Genomic DNA, 27,788 nt, shown 5'->3' with positions numbered 1-27,788 from the left:
CATTTTGGTGCATTGTTACCATCTACCTCTATTTTGTTAAAAATACAGCTAAGATTTTTTTTCTGAGTTTATCTTGTTAGTTTGCGGTAATTAATCTACTGTTCTCAGTCTTCAGTTACAGGTCCTTTATTAAAGACTTTTGGAAAGTGCACTTTCAAAAATTTTTTTACATTGAAATCTTTATATGGAAAGATCTTAATCCTAAGTACTGTAGTGTAGCCAACATTCCCAGCAATAAATTTTGAAAGATTCTGAATGAGAATTTGTGAAAGAATAGTGACTAATTCAGGTACATAAAATTGTGTGTCTGAAGATATGTTAATTAAAAGAGAATCTCTGTTTACATGGGGGGAAATCAACAGCCATTCTGTTACCTTCTACATGGTCAAGTCCATTATTCCAAATGTGCTTCCTTTAGGTTTTGTTGAGACAGCTTGGTTAGGTGAATTCAGCTTTATGATTTGTGACTATGTAAAAGGAAAGGAAGATGAAAGATGGACATTCCTTTTGTTTCTGCTTTTCTTGCCATATATTTGGATTTCTGTCAGAGAAGAGGAGGTCTAACTCCAGCTGCAGGAGTCAGAATGCATATGGAAAGTTCAGCGTAGAACTTCGGGACAGTGGCAATAACTGGAATTGTTACCTGCTATCTTTCATACTTTGCAGTGAGACTTTCTGATGTTGAAATTTTTAAAGTTGTCTGATGGCAATGCTCAGTGCTGAGGGACTGCATGCCTATTCTGAAGGGGTTAGGAGGGGGACAGTATCTTTCAGATGCCAACTGAGGAGCTGCAACTGACGGAGTTGCTGTTGTGAAGCTGAACAGTCATCAAACTACATTTGTCCTCAAGGTGTTGTGGCTGGCTTTGGTTTGGAGTGTTTTATAATGCAAGTGTATTAAATGCTAGAGACAAAATAGTGCCTAGTCAAAATGTTAATTGAAACAGTTTTAGTGGTATATATTACATGCTAATATACAAAGCAGTGTTAGTGTTCTGAAACATGCCTGGCAGGACGAGTTTAAGACAATTGCACAGGTAATTATGGGGATCTTTTTGTACCAAAACTCTTGAGCAGGAGGAAAACATCTGTGAAGCTCCCACTGAAACAGTTTGAATGGTGAAGAATTAATGCAGGACAAATTACGTTTAAATGCAGTACTCCTGCTGTAAAGAGTATAGCAGGCACCTTCCTCTAGGTCCCTACCTATTTATAATGAAACCCGTTGCATAGCCAGCAGCTCCGTTTACTGCTGTGTCATTTACAACTGCACTTTGACAGCTTTCTCAAACGCGGCCGCTCGCCCCTCAGGAGCCGGCGGGTCGCGGTGCCGCCCTTCGGAGCGCGGGGCGGGGCCGCTGCTGAGGGGTCGCCCATGGCGAGGTCGGGCGGGCGTGAGGCCACCTCGGCCACCTCGGAGTGCTTCCCGAGCCGCGGCTCCTCCACGCCGATCGCGGGCGGGCGGGCGGAGCGGACGCCCCGCTACACCCTGGGGCTGCTGCAGACGCCGCGCAGCTCGGGCAGCACCGGCGGCTCCTCAGGCGGCGGGGCGCGGCCCGGCAGCTCCAGCGGGGAAGGCCCCGCTCCCGGGCGCGCCGCCGGGAGCAGCGGGGCGAAGCCGGCAGTTTCCGATAGAGGAGGTGCGGTGCGGTCTCTGCACGGGTCTCGATCTCTTTATCCTCCTGACTTCTGTGCTCGGGTCGGGTTCCTCAAGAGCTGTTACGGGCCGTGCTTATTGAGAGGGCCCAGCAGCAACTCACCACTTGAGAGACCTTTTTTTCATTTCGCCTGCCAGAACAATGGAATTCGTTTCTTAGCACTTCTTTAAATAAATCTCTGTTACTTTCTTTGGATAGTGGTATCTGAGTTCTCTGGTGGGATCAATAAACTGGTTTCAGTTGCTGCACAGTATTTGCTTTACAGGAGAGACTTGAACCATGTTCAGTTGGTGGGCTTTGGTTTTGCGTTTGGTTTGTTGGTTGTTTTGGTGTTTTTGTTGGTGGGTTTTGGTTTTGTGTTGTTTTGGGATTTTTTTTCCTGGCCTTTGAAGTATTTTTAAGTGCTTGCGATCTTACGATGCAGCACAGCTATTTACCATACTTCACATAAAGCTGCTTCTAACACCAGTCTCCTGCTCCTCGAGGACAGGACACCTCAACAACTGCATACAGAAGATCTGTGCATCACTAGGTCGTAGGACTTGGTACCACAATCAAAGTTTGTATCTTGGCAGGCGGGAAAAACAGTTAAGGTTGAAATTTTTTAAGTGGAGACAAACTATGAAAATATGTGGAAATTATTTTGACATTTGCTGAAATGCATTCTGAAGTATGTATATCTCCATTATGCATAAATTGGAAAGTAGGAAAAAATGGTTTGGTGTAATGTACATGATTACTGGGGAATCCTGAAAAAAAACCCAAACCCCCCAAACTAGAATGCTAATTTGAATAGGGCATAACTTCAGTGCTGGTTTTAAGGAATATATGTGTGTGCCTTGGTACATCTGGTGTTAAAATTACAGTTTTCCCCATCTTATGGGAGATTCAGTACCTTCTAACATGAGAGTGAAGTCTCTTCTACCAAATCTCTGGGAGAACTTATGTCAAAATCTTAATTGAATGCTATTTTTAAAAATCATCTGTATGCATTGCAATGCTGATTTGTCCACTTAAAAAAAACCCCAACCAGTCTGAACCAATATTTTTATCAACTGTCACAGTTTAAGATTAAAAAACAAACAAACAAAACCCCCCACTTTGCCCCTCAAAAAACCCAAACAAACCCCAGTACTGCAAATATTTTTGTACCAACTGACCATGATAAAGACTCATGCGGTTAAAGGGTCATCTGAGAAGAATACTGAAGTATTTTGTCTTGCTTATCGGTTTTTAGTGTAATATAGGGAACAGAGGTGTTTGGGTTTGCCTGTCTTTTAATACCCGGAATTTTGTAGGTTTTAAGTGGAACAGCTGTTTGTATTCACTTTTTTATGTTAAAAAGCAATTATCTAAACTCAACTAAGGATGTGATGTTTTCAGTCATCTTGAGAATTGAAAGCAAGTAAATGACTTAAATAATTTATAGAACCTCATGTTCTGAGACAGAGATATTTTGCAGGACTTAAAAACAAGGATAGATCTTAAATACATGTGTAAATGAAACTGCTGTTAAGAAATATATCCCAGATTATTGTATGATTTTTGAGGGTTGATCCCCATAGATTCAAAGGGAGATCATGGTTAAGTGATTCTTTGCTTTCTTTTATTGTCCTGGTTTTTAAAAGTAATGCTCAGCTTTTAAAAAAAAAAGGTTTTCATAAATGTGTGTGATTTTGGACAGTGGTTTTAAAGCTGATGGGCAAATGCGTCCTAAAGCTGACTTACAGTATTCTTTCGTAAATCTAGAATTCATTAGAATACGAAGTTATGTATTGTAAAGTGACTTCTGTTGTATTATTTCACCCCAAAAACGTAAACTATTATTTTTTTATTGGCGCTGCAAGTAATGCCATTGCAGAAAATGATCATAAAAGCTTGTTTGCAAAATAGTCTGATTTTTTAATTTCATTTTGTACTCTGAAGAGCTTTTATAGAATGACATTTTACTGGGATATTTCTACTAAAAAAAATGAAATTTTGTAAGCTGCATATTTGTATGTTATTTTCTGAATAAAAACTTGTGTCTTTTCTCATAACTCACTCCTTTCTCCCTCCTTCAGAATCATATTTTGGGGACAAAAGTTCTTGTGTAGAAAATGCTAACACACTGAATCTCACAAGCTCTTCTTCTGTGCGAGGCCTGAATAGCACATGTATAGGAAAAACACCCCTCTCCTCCAGTAGATCTGTTTGCAGAAGCCATACCCCTCTTATGGGATATTCTGGTAAGACTAACAGCTCTTACAGGAAATAATTCTACTTACATTACTTATGTTATTTTGTTAAATACAGTTTAATTTTTTTTATGTGATAAGTTACTGAAATACACTCAAAACACAGCACACAATGTGTTTTGTACTATAGAGGATGCTGACAATGAATAGTACACCAACAGGAAAATACTACTTTAGATACTGAGATGATGTTTTGGTATTGCATCCTCTTGTCACTTGCTTTGCATTCAGGTATAAATTATCAATGTAGTTATAATTCAGACTTTTTTCAAATTGTCCAAAATTTAATTATATGTGTAGACATGTCAGTTTGTGCGGTCACTGAACTGAAGAGCTCAAATTCGTGCAAATCTTTAATTGGAACATCTTTTTAGCCTTGTAATGCATTTGACATCACATACAATATAATTCTCAAATTTCTTGATGCAAGTTTTATGCATTTTATGTTGGCATTTTCAGAGGTGTAGAACACTAGTTCTTCAGAACACTTACCCAGGAGCTCATTGGGGTGCATTTTGCAGTGCTTTTTATGAACTAAGTTGTGTTCCAGGATAACAATGCCTTGTGCCATGTTATGTGTATCTGTGTGCTGTGCAAAAGTCGTGGGATTTAAAGTGAGTTCTTTCACAGACTGACTAATCATTGTGAGTTCAGTCTTGAGTGTTCCTAAAGCCTGCCTGTGTCTGTATTTGTTGATCCTCACTCCATTGTTTGTGGTGCTCCTTCATCAATCTTGCATTGATCTGTATTGACTGTAACTGAATATATACAACTGTTTTACAGTTACATCCTCATCTGCAGTCTCTGCTCATAGTGTTGCATCAGTTATTGTAGCTGTAGTAGAAGGAAGAGGCCTTGCCAGAGGTGAAGTTGGAATGGCCAGTATTGACTTAAAAAATCCTGAGATGATATTATCACAATTTGCAGACAATACAACTTATGCCAAGGTATTTTATAGTCTAATTATTGTGACTTACTTTCTTGAAAAAAGCTTATGACTAAAGGGAAATTAAATTTCTGGCTTGTGGAAGAGATTTCTCAAAAATGAAGGAAACAAGTTCTAGAAAATGTGCAGTGTTGAAAGGGCTGCTGTTTTCTTCACTGTGCCTCAGTTTTAGAGATTAAAGAATGTTTTTGCAAAATACACTTTATATAGGAGTGAGATGCCTTGCTTTGAAGAGCACTGGGCAATGTATGGTAGTGAACTTGAAAATATTTTTCATCAGGCAAAAGAACTCTGAAAACAGAACTGCATAAATGTGTGTGTGTGGTTAATTACAGGGCTGGCTTTGGTTGTATAAATATTCCTTCTCAGTTTGAAATGAAATTCACTCAATTTACAGCCAAGTGTTCTGCTTACCAGCACTGCATATTGTACATTGTTTTGGAGAGTAGTCTCTGTGGTTTATGCAGGAGCATTAATGAAACATCTTATGTAGTGTTTTTGTTGTAGTTGTACATGCTAGAAAATAATGTGGCTTGTAGCATCTTTGCAATATTCAAGGAAATAAAAATTTACTTGGGAGAGAGTAAATAGCTATGACTCAGGGTATAAACAACCATCAAATCTGTTTACTGAAACAGATGTTGTATAAAGTAAATTTTTTTTATCATTACTGCTGTTAAGGCTTATCCTGCTCTTAACACACACAGTTACATATTGAACATGGCAGCTACAGAAATACTGCTGTAATGCACAGTACTAAAAGTCAAAATTATGTGTGCCTTGAAAATGAGACTGCTTGAGAAAATGTAGCCATTCAGATGATCATATGGCAACTTAAATAACAATTCACTTAGAGGTTTAAAAAAAATTGATTTGCTTGTGTTACTAGGAAAAAATCTTCTAATCAAAAGAGTAAGACTAGAATTCTGCAAGGAAATGTCAGATTATTTTTGTGGAATTTTTTTTCTAATTTTACTAATGATTTCATAACAATTGCAGTTACTTCTAAGAGTAAAAGGCTTTCTTTTTAGCAAGCAGTACCTATGTTTGAAGTCTAGAGTCTCCTGTTCTATTCTCTCAGGGTTAAGAACTGTGTTATTGTCCATGAAATTTATCTTTTTCAAACTGAGAAGTATTTTAGCTGCCCAGACTCTTCCCCCACCTCTCTACTTTTGAATTGAATTTAATGATAAAATGCAATTAATTCTCAAAAATCTTTCATATTTTCTCTTTAAACTCTGATAGCATAACTCTCTTCTTGGTAAGTTACCATCTTCCATAACAACCTATCAGGCCGTGGCCAGGTTGTTCACTGTTTTCCTGTCACACCATTGTAAAAGCTGGCATTTTTATTTGTAGAAATATGTTCCTAATTTTTCATTTAGATTATTGTTCTCCATTCTGTGCGTATACCTGGCACAGGTATTCGCTTCTAGTCAAAAAAAAAAGATATGCTGGTGTACAGCTGCTCTTCCCCAAATGCACAACACAACCTAATTTCTTGCTTCAGTCTCTAACACGTTTAACGATACTGTCAATACTAATTGATAGCATACTACAATAACACCTTTAACAATACTAACACACTTTAACAGTGTCTATCTGCTGATCAGCTGTTTTCTTACACTGTCAGAATCCATGTTTTGCTAGGGATTGGTATCCGGCTTACTGTATTTTCTCTTTCTTGTGCACCCTTTTATTTTTGAATGTTCTGCAAATTTATTCAGTGAAGTTTTCTTGTATTCTTTAAATTCTTCACGATTTGTTTTAACTGTGATATCTCTGAAAAAAAACCTTTCCAATCATTAGGAGATTTAAAAGGGCAGTGACAGCTCTCTCACCCCGAATACCCTTAGAGGATTAATTTTGTGCACTTTTTATACTTGTTCCCCTTTCCATTGGGACATCATCTATCCTTTCTTTCACATCTTAACTTCTAAGCATTTAAAATATAGTCTGTTTTTTCATATTTCTCCCTTGAGAATTTGTGGATGCTAATATAAGTGAATATAAATGCATAATGATGTTTGTCTTTTCTTACACAGTAAAAAAAAGAAGGGCACGTAATCTACTTTAAATTCCTACAAGGTGTTTGTCTAACATAAAGCTGGTTTAAATATGCACATTTTTAGCCGTATTAAGACTGATACCAGTGTTACAAGAGGAGGTTAGAACAAAATCTAAAACGAGTCTCAATCAAAAGAGTAATAGTATTCAGACCTGTTGCATTGCTTAGTCTTCCAGAGCACCATTAACCTTTCAGCTGCAAACCCAGAAAGCTGCCATCCATTGAAATAAGTCGTCCTCCCATTATAACCATGGAATATAGTTTTGGATATTTATCTTTTGCTTCAATGGCAAACATGATTCTCTGTTTAAATAATGGGGGATAAGCTCTAATTTTTATTTGCCTTTTTTTTTTTAAATTTATGTATATATAGATACAAAGGAATTTGACTCATTAGTGTAGAAGTTAGCAAAAAATTTGATCTTTATTTACAAGACTGGAACTGATTTTAAAATATTAGTGTTCTGTAATTCATTATTGCTGGTTCTTTATTGTCTAAAATACTTTCGATTATGTATGGTTTTTAATTTAATTTTTTGTTCAGGTTATTACTAAACTCAAGATTTTAACACCACTAGAAATAATAATGTCAAACACTGCTTGTGATGCAGGGAACACAACAAAACTGTTCAGTTTGATTACAGAGCATTTCAAGGTAAGATCTTAAATTTCATTCCATGTTTTAGGGTTTTTGGTGATCAGTTTTAGATGATTTTTGATTTGAGAGTTTTGCGCAACTTTTAAAATGTTAAATACAGACAAAATGTGTTTTCTTTGACTTTTGGGTCTAATTTTACCATGGCAAAGAATAATGAAAATGCAGCTCCCACATTGATACTTCTAATCCTGACAGTTAAAGACATAAGGATATTACTGATTAAAGCTGAAAGTTTTGAATTTGTGGCACGGGTAATTTGAGTAATACTGAACCTAGGAAAGATTCAGAATTTAAAAAAAAATCCAGCATTTTCTTTTGCTTCTCCCTTGTTCTTTCAGCCTGATAAATCAATGGGGCTCATGTATCATAGAATTGGAAAAAGAGCACTGGCAGGGTAAAAGCCGGTGAGATAACCCTAGTATATGTAATTTATGAGTTTTAAAGCCTCAGAACCTTTAAAAAACTGTGGTAATTACTGCCTAAATTACTTCATGCTTACAGAGCTGGTGGCCTCTTCATGAGTCCTCTTCTACTTCCTAAACTCTCCTCGTTTTTGCTCATAAATCACTGGTGCATCTGATTTGAGTTACATTGACCTGCCTCTGTGAGTGAGCTCTAGTGAATATTTGTGTGAAGACAGAACCAGCTGATAGATTTCTTAGAAACACGTATCACTAGAAAAATAGAGAAGTCTGTCTTATGTAACTTTTAAAACTATTCTCTTTCATCCCCATCTTCACAGAATGTGACTTTTACAACTGTCCAAAGAAAATACTTCAATGAAACAAAGGGTTTGGAATACATAGAACAATTGTGTGCATCTGAATTTAGCACCGTTTTCATGGAGGTTCAGTCAAAGTATGTTTAAATAAGGAAAAACTTACTGTGTCCAGATAAGTCTTTTAACAGCTTTTTACATTCTCACTACATGAGCCTGTGTCTTGTTGCACCAGTTAGAAAATCATGGCAGACCTCTCCTTCTATTTTGCCATCTGGTGTTTCTGATATATCTAGAAATTTTGGTAGAAAGCCTATTACAGAGTTGGGTGGTTTTTTGAGTTTTCACAGCTTTCCACTTTATCCTTTTCATTCTTCCCTTAAAGTTAAATTTGAAGAGCTATGATTGCCTTTCTTTCTGGCCTCAGCCACTGTTTTCCTTGTATCAACAATTTTAGGTGGTGATACTTGGTGACCAGGGTCTTCCAAGTCACATGTAATAACTGAAATATGTTATGTTCACAATACCAGCTATATAGTGTAGGGTGTCAAGTGTACAGAGGCTCAAACGTTTGTGAATATTTGATTTGCAAGAATATATGTTCTCTAGACATGTGTTAGAGCATGTTTGAAATATACTGCTTTTTCAGTGCTAGTAATCCCAGTAGTTGCCAGGCAGAAGTGTGAATGTTATTTCTGTTTTGCTTGGCTTTTGTGATATTTCAGCAGTGCTATTAAACATTCATTAAAGATTGTTTCTTTCCTAGGTATTACTGTCTTGCAGCTGCTTCAGCTTTGCTAAAATATGTTGAATTTATTCAAAATTCCGTTTATGCTCCTAAATCACTCAAGGTGCGTTTCCAGGGGAGTGAGAAAACAGCTATGATAGATTCATCTTCAGCACAAAATCTTGAACTAATAATCAATAACAGAGATTCTCGGTAAGAATATTTTTGCAAGTTATGCTTTTATAAAATTGTATTTCACTAAATTTCCTTTACATTTGTATCAAAGAACTGACCATTAAATTTATTTCTGTATGGAAGAATTTACATACCAATCAGCTTTCAAAAAAATATTTGGACAGAGAAGTACATTAGCATAGGAAATCCTACAAATAATTTTTGCTGATCCAGTGGCAAGTGTGAATTAGCCACACACAGCTATTTCCATTCATAGATCTTACCATGAAGCCTGGTTAGATATCTTTGTATCAGATATTCACAGGTAAAAGTTAATAGTACGGGCACACACTAAAATCACCTAGATCAAGTTTTTGTGCCAGTCTTAAATCTGGAGCTTGTCTCTCTTCATTTACTGTACAGGGAAATAAGTCCTCGGTTGCTTAAAGGTAGGCACTGTGGATACTATCTCAAATGTAGAGTTCCCCTTAAGTGTTTTCATGAGTTGCATCTTATGGTAAATATGCCCTTAATAAAACTGGTTTTGAATTTCCCCTTTTCTTTTTATTCTCTTGGCTATTGCTTTGTTCTTGTATGTCATGGTATTTCAGGAGTTTCTGCTTTATCTGTCTGTCTATCTATCTATCTATCTATCTACATGGTGTTTGTTTTTTAAATTTGTATCAGATTTCTTCCTATTCAAGTTCTGGTTTAAATCAATATATTAATATGGCCCCAGTGTTTTCACTGACCTTCTTCCAGCCAACAGCATCGAAAGTTCCAGCTTTCTAAAACTGTTTGGCTGCGTACTAGGTGTAGATATTATGGGTGGCTTATTCTAGACAGGTACAATCACCCTTAATTATGAAAGCCTGGGATATGTAACATGTAAAAGCCATAAACATGGAAATAATATTTCTAAATCATAAACATGTTATTTAGCTCCTGTATTGACTGTAAATCGGTTCTTCAAAAAATAAAATCAAAAATTATTTATCTTTTGGACTTCTAAGTATTTTAAATTATTTTCAGGAATGTATTTCAGTGAAAATGTTCTGATTAGTATTTGATCTCTGATTATAATTTGTCTCCTTTTGTAGGGTTGGTTCATTAATTTTTAATTAGCTTAGTTGGGAGAGCAGCAATGGAATAATACTACAAAACATGTGGAAAATACTAAGTACAAATGTATTTCTTCACTTTGGAAAATTATATAATTGAGGGCTAATAGTATATTAAATTACATTAAGTTACCTGACTTGCTAAACTGCTGTAGTTCATATGATATATGTGGCAAACAGGAAGATGCTAAGCACTTGACATTTACCATCTTTTTTTTGGTGGGTGTATTCTTCAAATCTATTTTATTTTCAAAGGAATGGTCACACACTTTTTGGCATCCTAAATTACACTAAAACTCCTGGTGGAAGTCGGAGACTTAGATCCAATATCCTGGAACCTCTAGTTGATGCTGAAACAATTAACATGAGACTGGACTGTGTTCAGGAATTACTCCAGGATGAGGAGCTCTTTTTTGGTCTTCAAGCAGGTAGTAGTTTATTTTTTGATACCTGATATTATATTTCTTGTTAAACATTTTTTCTACTATAGGGAAGAATGTAGTGTGACTCAATATGTTTGGAAAGTATTTTTTTAATGCTTTGTCAGGTGACATAATTTTTTTGGAGTAATCTATAATATCACAGATGTGATAACTTTTGTCAAGTATTTTGCGAAGAAAAGTGAATTTCTCTGATAAAGGGTGTAGAGGTCAATGAGCCCATAGCTTTTTCAAAGAATTGGAATTTGTCTTAACCTTTATGGCTAGATATGCCCTATGTTTGATGTATACAAGTAATATATAATGTAGACATTAAACAAATAAAGACACTGCTGAAGTAATACTCATATACATGTTTTTTTTCCTGTTGCTTCATAAAATGTAGGGATCCAGAAAAATGTAAAATATAATGCCAGAGTTTGAGTTAGTCCACCTGAAGCTGTATCATGTAATCTTAATCTGTGAAATATGATTCAATCTAAGAAAAAGAATATTTCTGAATTGACAAATGTCTACTTACATAATGATCACTACATGCTTAGGTATAGTAAATGTAGTTAAGACAAAATAATTTAGATAGCAGCTAATTTTAACCTAGATTTTACCCTGTAAATCATTTATGAAGATTGCATGTAAGAAAAAGATTAGCATTAGTACCACTAAATAATTGTGTGCATTAAAACAAAATAGATTTTATTACTATCTCAGTTCAGTTTCTGATACATTTACTTTTGTTTTACAGTTGTCTCAAAATTCCTGGATACAGAACAGCTACTTTCAGTTTTGGTACAAATTCCAAAGCAGGATACAGTATGTTTCGAATTACACCTTAGGCAATCAATTATCTGGTTATAACACGCAATATATAAATGTAATATTTATAAATATATATAATACATTAGAAAAAGGCTGCGTCTTAAAAAGACATGAAATAATGTTATCATAGATTGAGGTTGTTTCTTGCTTTGCAGCAGTAGATGATACTCTCAGCAGAATGTTAGAAAAATTCAGGTTTGCATCAATATTACATTCATCTTAATTTATGCAAGTATACTTCCAAAAATGTTTACTTTATCATCACTCCCCGCCGTTATTCTTCATAAGTGTACATCCTATTTGGATGTTCCAGGTGTGTGACAGATCATTCTCTGACAGTGAGAAAGTAGCGGTACGTTTAGTTAAATGAATTTGCAGGAAATATAAAAGTTAAGCTAGGGCTGCTCCACTGACATAGCATTTAAGTCTGTAAGACTATAAGTCTGTAAGATTTAAGTTCCCAGCACAAAAAACAGTCAACTGCTTCTCTGATTGTCTTGCTTTACATTTCCAAGTGACTGTGGACAAATTGATTTCAGATGCTGTAGAGGATAGTCTTGTGTTTTGGTCAATTGAATGAATCATAAAGAAGTAACAGTATATAGAATTTGACTGATTATATTCATTAATTTTCTCCCGTTGGTCTTAAATGCAGCATGTACAAACACTCACTTTAAGACATCAGTTGAGTTAAAATTCGTGTAAGAGCTAATTAGGCGAAGGCACATTCCGTTATGAAATACCAGCTTTTCAGACATGACCACATCTGTCCTTTCAATGTCTGATTCCATCATGGGACTTAGATCCCATATTTATTTGGAATTATCATTCTTCCGTTCATGCATTTAGAATTGTTTAGTTCTATCTTTTACAGAAAACAACTTTATATAGAATGTAAGATAAGACAAGAGCTGCTCTCAATTACAAGAGCAAAGAGATCATTATATATGAATGAGAAAATATTTCACTTGGGGTCATACTCCTGTGTTCATGTGCTTATCTGTTATTTCCTTAAAATCCTCTTGCAAAGTGCGTATGTACTGCATATGTTGTGCCCTAATATTGGCAGCAAAATTCTTCATCATAATTGTTAATGGAGCATACAAAACAAGGTAGAATGTGTGAATGAAACATTTTGAAGAACAGTCATTATTATAAGAAAAATTTTCAAATAATTGTTAGATTTTTTTTGTTATTACATGGGCAGATGCTTAACAATGTACATATATTAACCAAAATCAACTAAACTGGATTATGTTGTGTTTGACAGCATTTATGGAAAAGGCTATGTGCTTCATTATAATGCATAATGTATTTGCTTTGAAAAAGTCTACAAGGTATGTAGAGATTTTACAGAGTTATGTATACACAGAAAATTAAAAGAAGTTTTCACAGCTTGGGTTAGCAGAGTGAGTCAATCAGAGTGAGTCAATCATTATCAGTGCAGACATATGAAAATCTTAGCTACTGATGGGTAAACTATCACAGTAGGCAATGTAAAATTTAGGTAAATGGTTTTTTGTGCACTTACTGAGTTGTCAAAGTGAGCTTATGAAGCATTTTAGGAATTTTCATTAAATTTATAAACCTGTTAAGAATATGAGTTCTAGTAGTTCTTAAGTACTTTTTTAAATAGTCAGACATACAAATGCCTCAAATACTTGAAAAATTTTTCAACAGGTTAAAACTGCTGAATCAAAAATAACCAATTTAATCTACCTGAAGCATACTTTAGAACTTGTGGAGCCTCTGAAAGTAAGTTTTGTCTTCTTCGTTTTTGGGGGTTTTTTTTTGGTAAAGTACAGACCATTTTGTCTTTATTTTTATAAAGTGCAGTTTGTTACGTTTCATAGAATATAGAATAGAATATCTCTTACGTTGGAAGGGACCGATAAAGTAAAAAAAAATATATATTTTGCAGAACACAATACTTCCAACAGTCTGTTGATTCTTAAGCCAGTTGAAAATACGTATTTGAGGCTGATAATCTGAAGATCAGGATTCCTACCATTACCTGAATAATTGATGTTATAACAAACATTTAACTGAAAGTCCTCCTCACATTCTGTGAAGTACTTAGCAACTGCTGATAAGCCTCAGTGAATCCAAGAACTTTCAGTCCTTTAAAAAGTCTACAAAAAGAAGTAACTGTTCATGTTCATATTTTAATCTTCAACAGGATGCTTTAAGAAGCTGTAACACACAGCTGCTAAAGGCTTATTACAATTCTCTTGAAGATGCAAGGTATTTATTATCATACTTGAGCTAGTATGTTAGAAACGCATCTCAGAAGTGGCTGTAAGGTTAAAGGTGTTGCATCTTTGCTTATCTATAGTTACAGGTACATCTCAGTTCTTTTGCCCAAAATCTTATTTTAATGGTCAGAAATCCCAATTTTCAGCTAACAAATACAGGAAAAAAAGCAAAGGAGCTAGCTACGATACTGAAACTGCTGATCATAGAATCATAGAATCAGCCGGGTTGAAAAGGACCTCTTAGATCATCAGAGTCCAACCCTTGATCCAACACCGCTGCAGTTACTAGACTGTGGCACTCAGTGCCACATCCAGTCTCATTTTAAAAACCTCCAGGGATGGAGAATCCACCACCTCCCCGGGCAGCCCATTCCAATATCTGATTACCCTCTCTGTAAAGAATTTCTTCCTAATATCCAACCTCAACCTCCCCTGGCAGAGCTTAAGACCATGCTCTCTTGTCTTACTGACAGCTGCCTGGGAGAAGAGACCAATCCCCACCTGGCTACAACCTCCTCTCAGGGAGTTGTAGAGAGTGATGAGGTCTCCCCTGAGCCTCCTCTTCTCCAGGCTAAACAACCCCAGCTCCCTCAGCCTCTCCTCATAGGGCTTGTGTTCAAGTCCCTTCACCAGCCTGGATTCTCTTCTCTGGACCTGCTCCAGCACCTCAATATCCTTCCTGAACTGACCTCCATTAGAAATTATTCTGAAAAGATGAGTAGTGGTTTCCTAGAGTCCCCATAATAATGCAAAAATCAATTCTTGCCTGTATATTTGAGAAATAATTTATATCTCCAGAAGATTATATCTCCCAGAAATGTGAATAGTATCTTTGGTCAGACTTAGGTATAGTCACACCTCATACTGAGGTGAAAATAGAAATGAAGTGTAGTGTTTTGTTTTAATAGTAGATAATTAGCTTCACTTATACTGTTATTTGCAATACTATTTGTAATTTGAGAATGATATTGCAAGTAAAAATCATGAAGTATTAACTATCTGTGATACAACTAATATTGCAGATTTGGAATTATACTTGAAAAGATTACAACTGTAATTAATGATGATACAAGATACACAAAAGGATGTCTGAGTATGAGGACCCAGAAGTGCTATGCTGTTAAGCCTAACATCAATGAATTTCTTGACATAGCTCGTAAGACATACACAGAAGTTGTTGATGACATAGCAGGTATTTAGAAAATAAAATTTTGGGGTTTTTTGAGTTCAAAGTACCTTGCAACTGGCATGTAGAAGTGGTGTAATCATATGTGCTATGACCTTTGCAGATGTAAAAAGTATTTAGTGTTAGCATAAATTGGTTGTCATTGATAGCAACTGAAGTTCTTTTGAGATACTTACTGAGATGCTCCTTTTGTAGATAAAAACTCAACTGTATTTTAATGAAGTTGAACAATGTGATGGTTCGGACTTGGCTCCCTGCCAAATGCTCAACCCTCCAGTAGCAGCCCCTCTCTTCCCCTCTTTCTACTTCCCCCAGGGCAAAGGAAAAAAAACTATGTAAATTGAAGAACTTGAAAACTAAGCTAGTTATATAAAAAATATATTTTATGTATATTACAGTTAAGATGCTATGTACCCAGCAAACGGGAATCCAAACACCCCCCGAAGGGATAGGGAAAGGGGAAAAAAGGGACAAAAGGAAACAAAAAGGGACACCGAATAGATATGTGCAATCAAACCCGAGAACTAGTAAAATAACTAGTAAAACAAATCTCACCACATCCCTTAGAAAGCAGGCTTGGCAGACATGGCCAGTACTCTCCAAGCTTCCATGTGGCAGGTCAGTGGATGCTGCAGGCCTCAGCCTTGGATAAGCGAGACCAATGCAGGGACCCACTGTTCCCGAACTCCGGCGGAAGAGAAGAAGAACGAAGGCTGCTCCTCCCCTCTTATTTATACCACGATTTACGTAAAAATTGTATGGAATACTGGGAACACTGCCCCTTCCTTGGTTACAAACTGGTAACCAGGGAAGGCTTAGATTAAAACCACCACAAACAGTTATATTGTGATTCCTGTATTCAAAGCGCTGTTACCCCTTATCCTGTAAAAGTACAAAAAATTTGAAGTAATGTAACAGAATTACTCCACCTAAAGCATTCTGCATAAAACCTGTAGATCTTTGGTTTAGCTTCTTCATTTCAAATATCTGAGTTCTTGGTTCTTTATATTTTAAGCAGTCTTGATTTCTCTGTGGACTACCTTTTAGCTATATTAAGAGTTGGAAAATAAAAACAAAAGAAATTTTAGCATGACATGTTATTTTGTTATAGTAACCTTCCTGTTTAAGCCAAAATAGAAAAAAATTGTCTTTTGAAATTGATTTCCCTTTTTTAATATAAAATGTTGATTTCTAGCTAAAGGACTATCTTAGTTTAGTCTATAAGTGGAAACCTAAAATAGCATCAGAAATTTTAGTTATTTTTGTTAAATCTTTCTTTGTAGGTATGATAACACAACTTGCAGAAAAGTACAACCTACCAATGAAAACAAGTTTCAGCTCTGCTCGTGGATTTTTTATCCAGATGAATGCTGATTGTTCAACATTACCCAATGGCCAGCTTCCCCCAGAATTTACAAAGGTATCTGTACAAGATATGTTTTTCCATAATATGTCTGTATACTTTATGTAAAATATATAATATATATTAATAAAGTACACACTATTCTGCAACAATCAAAATAATTTCAGTGAAGATATCTAGAAGTAAATGAAGGTTTAATTGGTATATTTCTGTAACTACCCTATTTCCAGTTAATAGTTCCAGTTAGAGTCAGAAATGTACATGCAGTTATGTCATGTGTAAATACGAAGTTATATATATCTTCCTGATAATAGTTGTCTGAAATTAACTTTTCATAAAAATTTATGGTAAAAAAAAAATTATATGGTAAAAATTAAACCAGTTGTTGTTCTTCCTCCTTTTTTACCCCTAATACTGTTCCCAATTTGTGTTTTTAAAAACTGTTTTTCTCTCTGATAGTAAGGCAAGTTCTTATTGTTGGTTTCAATTCCCCATAGATCACTAAAATGAAAAACACATATAGCTTCACTTCAGCGGATTTAATAAAAATGAACGAAAGATGTCAGGAGTCCCTTAGAGAAATATATCACATGACCTACTTGTAAGACCTGTTAAAACTATTTAATATTTGCTAACTACGTTTATTTTCTCCAATTAACAACTAATTACAGGATTTTTTAAATCTGTCTTTCTGTTATGTCTACTTACAGAAATAGTCCAAAGCAGCACTGTTCAAGTGTATATGCTGAGACAAAAAAAACCATAAAGTGTGTATTGTATTAAACATGATTGCAAATATATAATCATTTATTAATAAGGTTGGTCATTGTATTAATTTTATGGGTGAATTATCTACACAAAATGGCACAATGCATGCATCAGTTTTGCATTAGTAATGCAGAATCATTACTTGCAATCAGTTCCTTGTATTTAGAGTGGAACTGTCTATTTGTGTATCTTGTCCTGCTGCATGTCACGTTGCTCTGCTGATTCAGAAGACATACTAAAGTATAATGTTGCCTGTCAATTAAATGGAAATTCTTTCTAGCAGCCGTGTAGGGGTTTTATTAATATGAAGATGTATAGGAATTAGGAGTCATATTTCACATGTTAATAAAACATGCCTGATTTCATAGCTATATTTTTAGTTCATTCTCTTTGTGAAGCTTTCAGATGAGCTGTTGGTATTTGAGGTATGTGTCTTGTGTCTGATAGCAGGATGGTATGTTCCCATGTGGCAGTTGTGATTGTATTTTATGAGTGACTTTTGGTCCTAATGTATGCAGTAGGAACATCATAACTCCCTTATTTCTCTAAGTTGGATGAAGTGACAGTATGTGCTTTGCAACAGCTAAATCAGTGTCTTATTTCAGAATAGTGTGTAAACTACTGAATGAGATCTATGAACACATTCATTGCCTGTACAAGCTGTCTGACATTGTGTCTATGCTGGATATGCTGCTTTCGTTTGCCCACGCCTGCACTCTTTCTGATTATGGTAAGTTCTTCCCGTGATTCTGTTATGAGCCAGATAAAGAGCCTTCTGTTGAAAAATAACCGGGCTGGTTGGTCTGGTTCTGTTTCTTTTTTGTGAGTCTCAGTAGTCTTTAGGTGAGTGTCTCTGATCTGTCCCCATTTTGTGCTGATGTTCTTTTTCTTTCTGTTCATTGAAATTAAATTCTGCCAGTTAGTTGCCATAAGCTTCACAGTCAGTCTTCTCAAGATAGCCAATTTAAGTATATTTTGTTGAAAAGCATTAAGTCTGTGAACATTCTGAGTTTACACTTCTTTCTCTTTTAAAGGTAGCAAGATAATATGAGCAGGTCAACACTAAGTATATACCGTAAAACAAAATATATGTCTACCTTTGTTTCTCTCCTTTGATGTCTGTAACACTTTTAGACATTTTTGGAAGTAGAGTCTTCTGAGGATTCCAGGATTAAGTGCTCACCTGCATATTGTTCATCCTGCATCCCTAGTCCAGTTCTGCAATATATAAATGAGCACATTGTCCTCTACAACTGCTGGCTTGAGATACTTACCTACAGTACAAGACAGTGTAGATACTAAATCAGGTCTAGAAGCCATCTCAGGAGATGTATTAGCTTATCATTACTGATGCTGCTCTGTAACCTCCAGTCCATAGGCAGGATTTGTTTACTTCACAGTATGAACTGTGAATGTTTATGTGCTGATAATTCAGCCATAGCACATGAACTGATCTGTACATGAACATTAACTGATATGCTTGAGGTATCACAACCTTTTCCCAACAAGTGAATCAGAGCATACGTTTTCTACAGCAGTAATAAGACCAAAGCCTTTCAGTCCCTTTGCCACCTGACTTTTTTACCTAATGATTAAATCATAGAATCATTTGGATTGGAATGGACCTTAAAGATCATCTCATTCCAATCCCCTGACACGAGCAGGGATGCCACCTGTTAGGTTGCTCAAGGCCCCATCCAGACTGGCCTTGAAGACTTCCAGGGGCAGGGCATCCACAGCTTTTCTGAGCAAGCCATGACTGTGCCTTACCACCCTCACAGGGAAGAATTTCTTTCCAATATCTTTCAGTTTGAAGCCATTCCCCCCTTTTCCTGTCACTGCATACCCTTGTCAAAAGTCCCTCTCCAGCTTTCTTGTAGGTCCCCTTCAAGTACTGAAAAGGCCACATAAGGTCTTCCCCAAAGCCTTGCCTTCTTCAGGCTGAACAGTCCCAGTTCTCTCAGCCTTTCCTCACAGCTGAGGTGCTCCAGGCCTCTGATCATCTTGGTGCCCTCCTCTCGAATCACTCCCAACAAGCTGATGTCCTTCCTATGCTGGGGACCTCAGAGCTAGAGGCAGCACTGCAGGTGGGGTCTCACTTGAACAGGACAGAGGGCAGAATCCTCACCATCACCTGCTTCCCATGATGCTTTTGATGCAACCCAGAATACAGTTGACTTTCCGAGCTGCAAGTGCACGTTGTGGGTTCATGTCCAACCTCTCATCATCAAATGGATCGTTGTAATATGGTAACATAAAACTAGAGGAAATACTACCTTGGTTCCCATGCATATATAAGATATATATGTAGGAGTAAGTCCACAACCCCTGTACATTATACACTTGCATCAGTATAAAAATAACTACTTTAGCTCTTTGTATTTTTCTTTATTACTACCAACCCTACTTACTAGAGAACACAAACATAGAGTGTTAATTTAGAAATCAAGTTTTAGTTATGGGTTTCTTTTTGTAGTAATAAATCATGAAGACTTGCATGGCAATCAGAATGTATACCTGAAAGGGGTTGGTAGTTCTTCCCAAGAGCTTTATGTTGGTCTTGCTCACTACAGGAAAGTGAAAACTGGGACATCAAAACCACAGAGTTTGACTTTGGCTCTGCAAGAATTAACTTTATTTCAAAACATACTAGTTCAATAATGTAAAGGTTTCCATACTAATTCCACAATATTTTATATCTTTTTTCTCATTAAGTTCGTCCAGAATTTACGGATACTTTGGCAATCAAGCAGGGATGGCATCCCATTCTTGAAAAGATAGCTATGGAAAAACCTGTGGCTAACAACACATATCTGACAGAGGGCAACAATTTTGTCATTATTACAGGACCAAATATGAGTGGAAAATCAACATACCTAAAACAGATTGCACTCTGTCAAATTATGGCACAGATTGGTGAGTAAGAGTGTACAATCTTAGTCATCTTCTGCAGCTTTTTTTATTTTTTTTGGCTTAAATTTTTTATAAAGTTGAATGATTTGGCTTCTAGAATAATATTCTATCTAAATAAAATAGGAATAGGTAATTTTTAGTCTGTTTGCTCCTTCCAGCTCTTGTGTTGCTGACAGAGGAAACTGCAGATTTTGCATCTGCCACTGGAAACTTAGGGGGCCCCATCTGTGTATTTGGAAGGCTCCCCAGTCTGTCTTCAGAGAAGCACAGTTGTATGGTCTTAATTCTTTAGAGCACCCTAACTCAATCCAGCACCTTACACTAGATTGATACTGAGTGTCCTTGAAGTATGCTGGTCAGACACACCTGCGTTAGGTCATCCAGAAGGAACAGATGACCTTGAGCATACCTCAGTTATGTAGAGAAAAGTGTTTCCAGACAAGTATAATTAATAGATAAATAACTACTTCAAATAAAAGTAGTAATAAATACTGCACACTTCTGTTACTAAAACTATAAAAGTAAACTGACTATTTGCAAAGTCTAACTGAGACTCATCCCTAAATTCAGGAATTCCTCATGACTTTTTTTCTTAAAGCTCATTCTGGTAGCACAGAACTAAGACCTTAATAGCCTGATCCTAACTCTACTAGAATGAAACTATTTAGCAGTGGAGAAAAAGAGTTATCCATCATGTGTTTGTGTGTTCAGTCCCCAGCAATTTCAAGTTCTTGAGGAATTCCCCTCAAAAACAGGAGTTTAATATGACTAAAGGAGACTGTAAAGTCTTCTGGCAGATTTCTTGTTCTTTTCTGTTTGGTAAAACTAAGAGGCCTCAAAGTGGGATAAAGGCAATATAACCTTGGGTTTGAGAAACTAAGATTTCTTGTAATTAGTAAATCAGAGGTTACAGAAATGCAAATTAATCCTAGTGTTTATTCTCACTTTTTTGTCCCTTTAGACTTACACAAGCTTTAGGCATATGATTTCTTAAAGGTTTTTTTAATAAGCTTCTTTAATTACTGTATCTATATAATAATATTTTTCTTATAAAATCATGATAGAACATAATCTTATGAAACTTTATCAGGTAAAATGTATTTTTTACTGTGCATAAAAACCAAGTGTAAAACTAATGTTTTTTTTCCCCACTGACATATTCAGGTAAACGTCACACTGATAAACTTACATTTTACTTGCTTTGTAGGTTCTTATGTCCCAGCAGAGTATTGTTCTTTTCGAATTGCAGAGCAGATTTTTACCAGAATAGGTATGGATGATGATATAGAAACAAATGCATCAACGTTCATGAAGGAAATGAAAGAGGTATTGAACATAGCTAATCCAGGGCCCAAGGCCCATTTTTACTGTTAAGCTGATAGAAATCATACTAGTATATTTCTACTGAAATAGTGTACTTTGAAAAGTAGTCAGAAATCCAGCCTTCATCTCTTTGATAATAAACCACAGAAAACTAGGCATATCTTAAATAAAAAGATATTCCAGTGAAAGTAAGAGTCAGTGCACTGTTGGATAGCAGTTTTAACATTTTTGGTTTTGCTTAAATGATTATTTGTAGGGACCTAAGTCCTCTCAATTCCCTCTCCCAAACTGATACAATTTTGAAGGAAAGTGGTATGTTCAATAGAAGAGAGAAAGAGTGCTGTAGTATTTGCTTGATTAGAATTGACAGCTGTTTGAAAGCTTTGAAAAGGTAAAAGTTCTGTATCTGACAAGATTTCATTTGAATAACACAAAATTTTCCTATTTTTAAAAAATGCCTTTATAGGAATGATAACACATTGAATATTTTTCTAGATAACGTACATCATACAAAATGCTAATGATAAATCACTGATCATAATTGATGAACTTGGCAGAGGTACCAGTGCTGAAGAAGGTATTGGCATTTGTTATGCTACCTGTGAATATCTGTTGAATTTAAAGGTAATTCTGTTTTGAAAGAAATTTAAACCTTAGAATTATTTTGTCATCGTGAAAGTAAATATAGTATTTTCTCATAATTTAACATCAGTTTTGTAGAGATTTCTTGCCTAAATGTGATTTTTCATAACAGATGAATAAAGGAGTTATGATGATAGAGGAAAAATGCTGACATAAGCTGCACTTCTGTTCACTGGTTGGTGTGATTTAACCCCAGTAGGCAGCGAAACACAACCCAGCCACTCACTCAGTCCCCCAGAGTGGAATGGGGGGAGATCAGAAGGGTAAAAGTGCAAAAACTTGTGTGCTGAGATAAAGACATTTCAGTAGGTAAAGGAAAGCTACACGCACAAGTGAAATAAGAAACTCATGCAGTACTTCCTATCGGCAGGCAGGTGCTCAGCCATTTCCAGCAAAGCAGGGCTTCATTACACAACTGTTACAATATCCCTGAATGTCCGTCCCTTCTCCTCCTCCTTTGCAGTTTTTATTGTGGTGTTGGATGTTGTGAGATACCCCTGGGGTCAGCTGGGCCATCCTGGCTGTGTCCCCTCCCAGCTCCGGCTCTCTGGCAGGGCAGGTGAGGAGCAGAACAGTCCTCAGTGCTGTGCAAGTGCTGCTCAGCAGGAGCTAAAACGTGGCTGTGTTACCAGCACTGCCTTGTTCCAAAACACAGCACAGCACAAGTTTCTATGAAGAAAACTAACACTAGTCCATCCAAAACCAGTACGCTGTGTCACCATATCTTTCCAACTTGCTGGCAAGCTTGTATTTCTGTCAAGAAAGAGAATAACCCAGTCTCTTTAGTTTTGTTTAGTACAGCTTTTTGCTTCAGTGTGAAAGGTGAACCTCTTTACCTGATGGTTACCTTTCAAAGTACTCAGTTTCTGAATTGGTCACAGAGGTTAAAGGCTTGAGAAAAGGGTAATATGGTTTTAGATGCATTGAAAATTTCACCTCTGTTACTAGTTTAGTGATCCAGCTCAGGTTGTTGTTAGCTTTTTGAAGTAAGTGTGCAGGTGTTTGTTTCTCCCCAGAGTTTATTCAGAGTACTTTGTGGTTTTTTTGGTTTGAAAAGCTCAGATATTTTCTGTCACTTGTATTTTTGATCAAGCACTCCTTGAGACTATTAAGCAACCATTCAAATTAACACTAGTCAGATTTTGTAAGCAGAATGGATTTGTTTTTGCTTCTGATGTTTTTCTCCTATTGAGAAAGGAGCGAGAGAATCTCCAGTCGGAAAAGATATACTTGCCAATGGTAGAACTCACCACTTAAAGATTTTAATTTGCTTTAATAATTTGAAGACAATTTTTCAGTGTTTTGGAGGAAGACATGGATATCATTTCCAAAATAAATTTTCTTTCTTGTTTCCTTATTTAGGCATTTACACTGTTTGCTACGCATTTCCTGGAACTGTGTCATATGGATGGTTTATATCCCAATGTGGAAAATTACCATTTTGAAGTGCAACATGTGAGAAGCAGTGCTGGGAATAAGGAGAAAATTGCTTACACTTACACACTTTCTAAAGGATACACAGAGGAAAAGAACTATGGTAATGGATTCTGCTATGGAACACTGTTTCATTTATGAGGCGTGGAAGATTATTTTTCTGCTGACAGTTTCTGCCGAGGTTGTATCTCTCTGTATCAAAGACAGATACAGAGATGTGCAGATCTATAATGTGTTCCAAATACTTGTGTGTTCTAAGTAACTATGTAGTAAGAGAGTAGTTTTGGGAAATATGACGACTTTACAAGTAACTTCATAGTGAAAAAAACATTTTACTAATGTCAGTAGCTACTTGATTCATGTCTGTTGGAATGAGTTGAGGCATTATTGGATTATGGGTCAGTAAAGGAATAAGTGCCATTATTTTCCCTTTAACCCCTAATGTGACTCATTCTACCCAGTTATAGTATTACAAGCAGTAACTTCATGTATTTTAGAGGTAGATTTACAACAAAATAGATATTTTATTTTGTAGCTCTCAAAACCATGTTTTTACTAACAACAACAAAAAAAAGGACACTAAGAGAAAATGTACTGAAATTATTTTAATAAAGTTTAAATCTTCACCCTTTAAAAAAAAAGGCTAGGTTAATCCTGGAAGACATAAGGTGGAAGGTAGGAATAAAAATTACATCAAAAATCCTGATTCATGTTTTATATGTTTAGGATTAAAAGCTGCAGAAGTTTCCTCCCTACCATCATCCATAATTTTGGATGCAAAGGAAATCACGAATCATATCGCAAAACAAATTTTGGTATGTAGTAGAAAATTACAATGCTGTAATTCACAGTTTTTATAAAACTCAAATATATTTTCAGTTTCTGAAAGGATGCAGGATAAGCACTGCCTACAGTTTAATGAAAATAGATTTCACTAACATTTGTATTTCTGGAACCAGTTATAAAAGGTCATACTGAAGGTCACTGCTGGGTGACAGCAGAAGACAGCCCTGAGGGTAAAGCTCTATTGGATGCAACGTTTGTATGCAAACCAAGAATTGGGAGATCTAAAATAGGCTGGAAAATAGCTAATATTAGTATTTGAATAATACAAGATGATTTATTTCATATTTTAATGCATGTATATTTTTAAGAACAGCACAGGCAGAAGAGCACTCCTGAGATGATGAAACAGAGAGCTGTGTACCATTTAGCAATGAGATTGGTTCAGACTGCCAGAAACTCTCGATTGGACCCTGACAGTTTGCGTATATATTTAAAAGGCCTGAAGAAAAAGTATGAAGCCAGTTGTCCTGCGCCTGGAGAAACTGATGAGGAACAGTAATGTGTAACAAAGGCTGTTGCTCTAATTTTTACAATTGCAAGATGATTCTGGTTTTTCCCCCATAGTATTAGAAAACACTTCTTTTCACATGGTTTTAAATTTTAATGCTTAGTCTAAATTAAACTCACTAGTGGAAGACCATATCCTTTATGTGTTTTTTTCCCCCAGTCATACTTGGAATAAAAGTGTTTACTTCTATGAGGAACACAGTTCTTTTTGACAGTAAATTATAGATTTTTAGTTATTTTAGAGACTAAAAAAGTTATATAATATGTAGTGTTCTATAGGTGATACATCTGTTATTACAGTTTTTTCATCTGATACAAAAGATCTCGCTTAAGAAAAAGCACTTTGAAACAGATGGTCCACTTGTGTTGCACAGGCAAGTTCTACTTGCACTGTCAAACATGCATCCAGAAATCCTGTTGTTCCCAAGTCAAGGAGGGTTCTAACGCTGAGTCATTGTGTGTAATCTAATGTAATATAGGCAGTGTAGGTCTGCTACCCCTCCAGAAATGGGCAACCAGAGCATTTTTGTAACACAGTAACAGTAAATTACTGTGGTATTGACAGTGTTGATCAGTTTTTGTTTAGAAAGTGAGTAACAGGAAATCAATAAAAAGTTGAATATCATTCTTCCTTGATTTTTTTTTTTTTAGCACTTCATTGTGTGACTAACTATGTATTCCAGCTTGAAGGAGTTTATCTTTTCTCATTCCCTTGTAACCAACTTTGGCCAAGAGGTCTTATATATTTCTCTATGTGTGTGGGTATGTGTATACATAAGTTATTATGCCTATAACTATTAAGTGGGTGATATAAAACAATGCAATATCTAATTATTAACAAGAAATATATTTTTATTTACAGTTATATTTCCTTTTTAAAAAGTATCTACCTTCGTAAACATACGAGTGCACCAGAATAATTTGTAGTAGGCACAGTGTGGTGTTTCACCTAAGAGGATTTTTTAATTGATTTAAGCTATTATTTATAATTCCCCTCTCTTCAGACCTTAAATGTTGCCAATTATATTACTCATACCCATCAGTAATACCATATTTGTTGTCTATCCCAGCGAGGATCATGGGAGAAAAAAGTACTTTTGTGTTGAGGTCTCTTAACAAGAGGAGCCAGTTGGCAAACGATACTTGTTTCAGCCATGGAGTGCACAAGGGTGCACGTCTCCTTGTTGGGGTCAGCCAGCACAGCACCAGAAGGAATAGTTCTGGGAGTTCATGCCCGAGTCGGGCCGGGAGCGGGGCGGTTCTGCGGGGCGGGGCCGGGCGGGGGCGGGGCGGGGAGCGGGGCTGTGGCGGGGCCAGGCTGTGAGCGGGGCGGTTCTGCGGGGCGGGGACGCTCCCGCGGCCGCCTCTCGGTGGCGGAAGTGGCGCTGGGGCGCGGCAGAGGTTCCGGGGCAGCGGCAGCATCGTCGCCGCGATCGCCACCATGACGACGCTCCGCGCCTTCACCTGCGACGATCTCTTCCGATTCAACAACATGTGAGCGCCGCCCGGCCCCGCTCTCCCTGTCCCTCCCCGAGCCCCTGCGCCCTTCCCCTTCCCCCGGCGTGCTCGGGGCTCCCCGACGGGCGGCCGGGCCCGGGCGGGAGCCCTCGCTGAGTGCCGCTCTCTCTCCCCCGCAGCAACCTGGACCCGCTGACCGAGACCGTATCCTTCCCGCCGGGGCGGGGGCGCGGGGCCGGGCGCGGGCGGCGCAGCCGGGGCAGCCACAGTTGCTCCTTAACCGAGCGCCCAGTACGGGATCCCCTTCTACCTGCAGTACCTCGCCCACTGGCCCGAGTACTTCATCGTCGCCGAGGCGCCCGGCGGGGAGCTGATGGGTTACAGTGAGTGCCGGGTGTTCCGGCGGTAACGTCTCCCTTCGTTGCCTATTTGGGGCATTTTAACGCGGGAGCTTTTCCTCCTCTTCGCGTTTTCCACCCACCAGGGAAGGAAGGTTGCGTTGAATCTTCCCGTCTCATAAACGTCTAAGGGTATTACATAGGACTCAAGGCAGCAGCTTCCAGTTTGATGTTCCTAGTGCAGCGAGGAGCCTTGGCTGTGGTAACGTCCACCCGGGTTTGGGATAGGCAAATAGATGTCCCTGTAATCCTGGAATCCAAGTCACTGTGCTCAGCTCTGATCACACACAGTCAGTAAAAGCGCTGGGCCTGGGTTTTGCATTGTTCTGTAAGGGAAAACTGGGTCTGGATGTCTTTGCTCATCTGCTGTGGAATATTTGTGTTTTTCAGAAATCATGCCAGAGAGAACTGCCAAGGGGGGATGGGACAGGAGGGCAGGTCTTTGTAGGAACCCAGGAAATAATGTACTTAACACAGTAAAGCTTAAAGTATGAACTGTACAGAACATTTCTCTGTACCCCTCACTACAGTTGCTTATTAGCAGTGGCTGATATCTGTAAGAGCATTGTGTGATAGTGTTAATGTTCATTAATGAACTAACACTGTTTTGGCCTTGTGTAGAAAGGAGAGAAACTAGAAAGAAGCCCCCTAAAACAGCATCTTTGCCTCCCCCTCCGCCCGCTTTTTTTTTCCCTTAAACATACTGTGTTCTCAGAACCTTAGCTTTCTATTGACAGATTGGCAAAACTTCCTGAGCAAAATTTCCCCCCCATCTCCAAAGGTCTCAAATCGTTGCTGGGATGGTGGTTTTGAGCTTCTAGCCCTCTGTTCCTCTATTAGTTTAGTCAGATCCTAAATTCTGTTCAGTGAAAGACTGACAAGAATTGCTTAAAATTCGCATTTAGAAGTCACACCTCAAGCAAGGAATTTGCGAAGTTATTTTTATTTACGCTGGTCAAGGAATTGCTGTAATACTTGTGCAAAATGACATTCCCCATAGTTGCTGAATCATAGAGTGATAAGGTAGACATCCCTGTTTGGGCCTTTACCACAGCCATTGCAATGTTTGTTTATACATGTCTTACTCCTCTTGTGAAGTTGTGTGGTTGCAGGCGGTTCGTTACTCCAAAGG

The 27,788-nt window shown here is 37.2% G+C and overlaps 2 protein-coding genes across 2 annotated transcripts in view; both read left to right on the top strand.

Moving 5' to 3' along the window:
* Nucleotides 1-1,375: 1,375 nt before the first annotated feature.
* On the top strand, nt 1,376-25,404 carry MSH4 (mutS homolog 4). Its single transcript, XM_027899462.1, has 21 exons — nt 1,376-1,640; nt 3,722-3,886; nt 4,679-4,842; nt 7,454-7,564; nt 8,310-8,425; nt 9,052-9,225; nt 10,563-10,735; nt 11,490-11,557; nt 13,244-13,318; nt 13,743-13,807; nt 14,841-15,010; nt 16,288-16,424; nt 16,865-16,968; nt 17,741-17,865; nt 19,851-20,051; nt 21,256-21,374; nt 21,867-21,995; nt 23,376-23,550; nt 24,174-24,262; nt 24,607-25,355; nt 25,395-25,404. Exons 1-20 carry the CDS (start codon nt 1,376-1,378, stop codon nt 24,790-24,792), a joined length of 2,811 nt encoding a protein of 936 aa, XP_027755263.1. The 3' UTR covers nt 24,793-25,355; nt 25,395-25,404.
* A 787-nt stretch (nt 25,405-26,191) lies between these two features.
* The window catches only part of NAA20 (N(alpha)-acetyltransferase 20, NatB catalytic subunit), a 4,034-nt gene continuing 2,437 nt past the window's right edge, over nt 26,192-27,788 (top strand). Inside the window, exons 1-3 of the mRNA XM_027899468.1 lie at nt 26,192-26,294; nt 26,438-26,462; nt 26,551-26,641. Coding sequence (XP_027755269.1) covers nt 26,242-26,294; nt 26,438-26,462; nt 26,551-26,641 — 169 coding nt within the window. The 5' untranslated portion in view covers nt 26,192-26,241. The remainder of the gene's footprint in view (nt 26,295-26,437; nt 26,463-26,550; nt 26,642-27,788) is intronic.

This window comes from Empidonax traillii, unplaced genomic scaffold (genome assembly GCF_003031625.1).
Source record: "Empidonax traillii isolate 1590-97213 ecotype Southwest subspecies unplaced genomic scaffold, ASM303162v1 scaffold669:size348880, whole genome shotgun sequence".
In the NCBI taxonomy this organism is placed as follows: domain Eukaryota; kingdom Metazoa; phylum Chordata; class Aves; order Passeriformes; family Tyrannidae; genus Empidonax; species Empidonax traillii.
Note: the sequence above shows the minus strand (reverse complement) of the source record. Positions and strands in the feature narration are given on the sequence as shown.

What these genes read in the sequence shown, in the direction of transcription:
- MSH4 (XM_027899462.1), top strand. Translation starts at nt 1,376, where the DNA reads ATGGCGAGGTCGGGCGGGCGTGAGGCCACCTCGGCCACCTCGGAGTGC. An exon ending in AGTTGTTGATGACATAGCAG is followed by an intron (nt 15,011 to 16,287) that starts GTATTTAGAAAA and finishes CTTTCTTTGTAG; the next exon opens with GTATGATAACACAACTTGCA. An exon ending in TTCCCCCAGAATTTACAAAG is followed by an intron (nt 16,425 to 16,864) that starts GTATCTGTACAA and finishes AATTCCCCATAG; the next exon opens with ATCACTAAAATGAAAAACAC.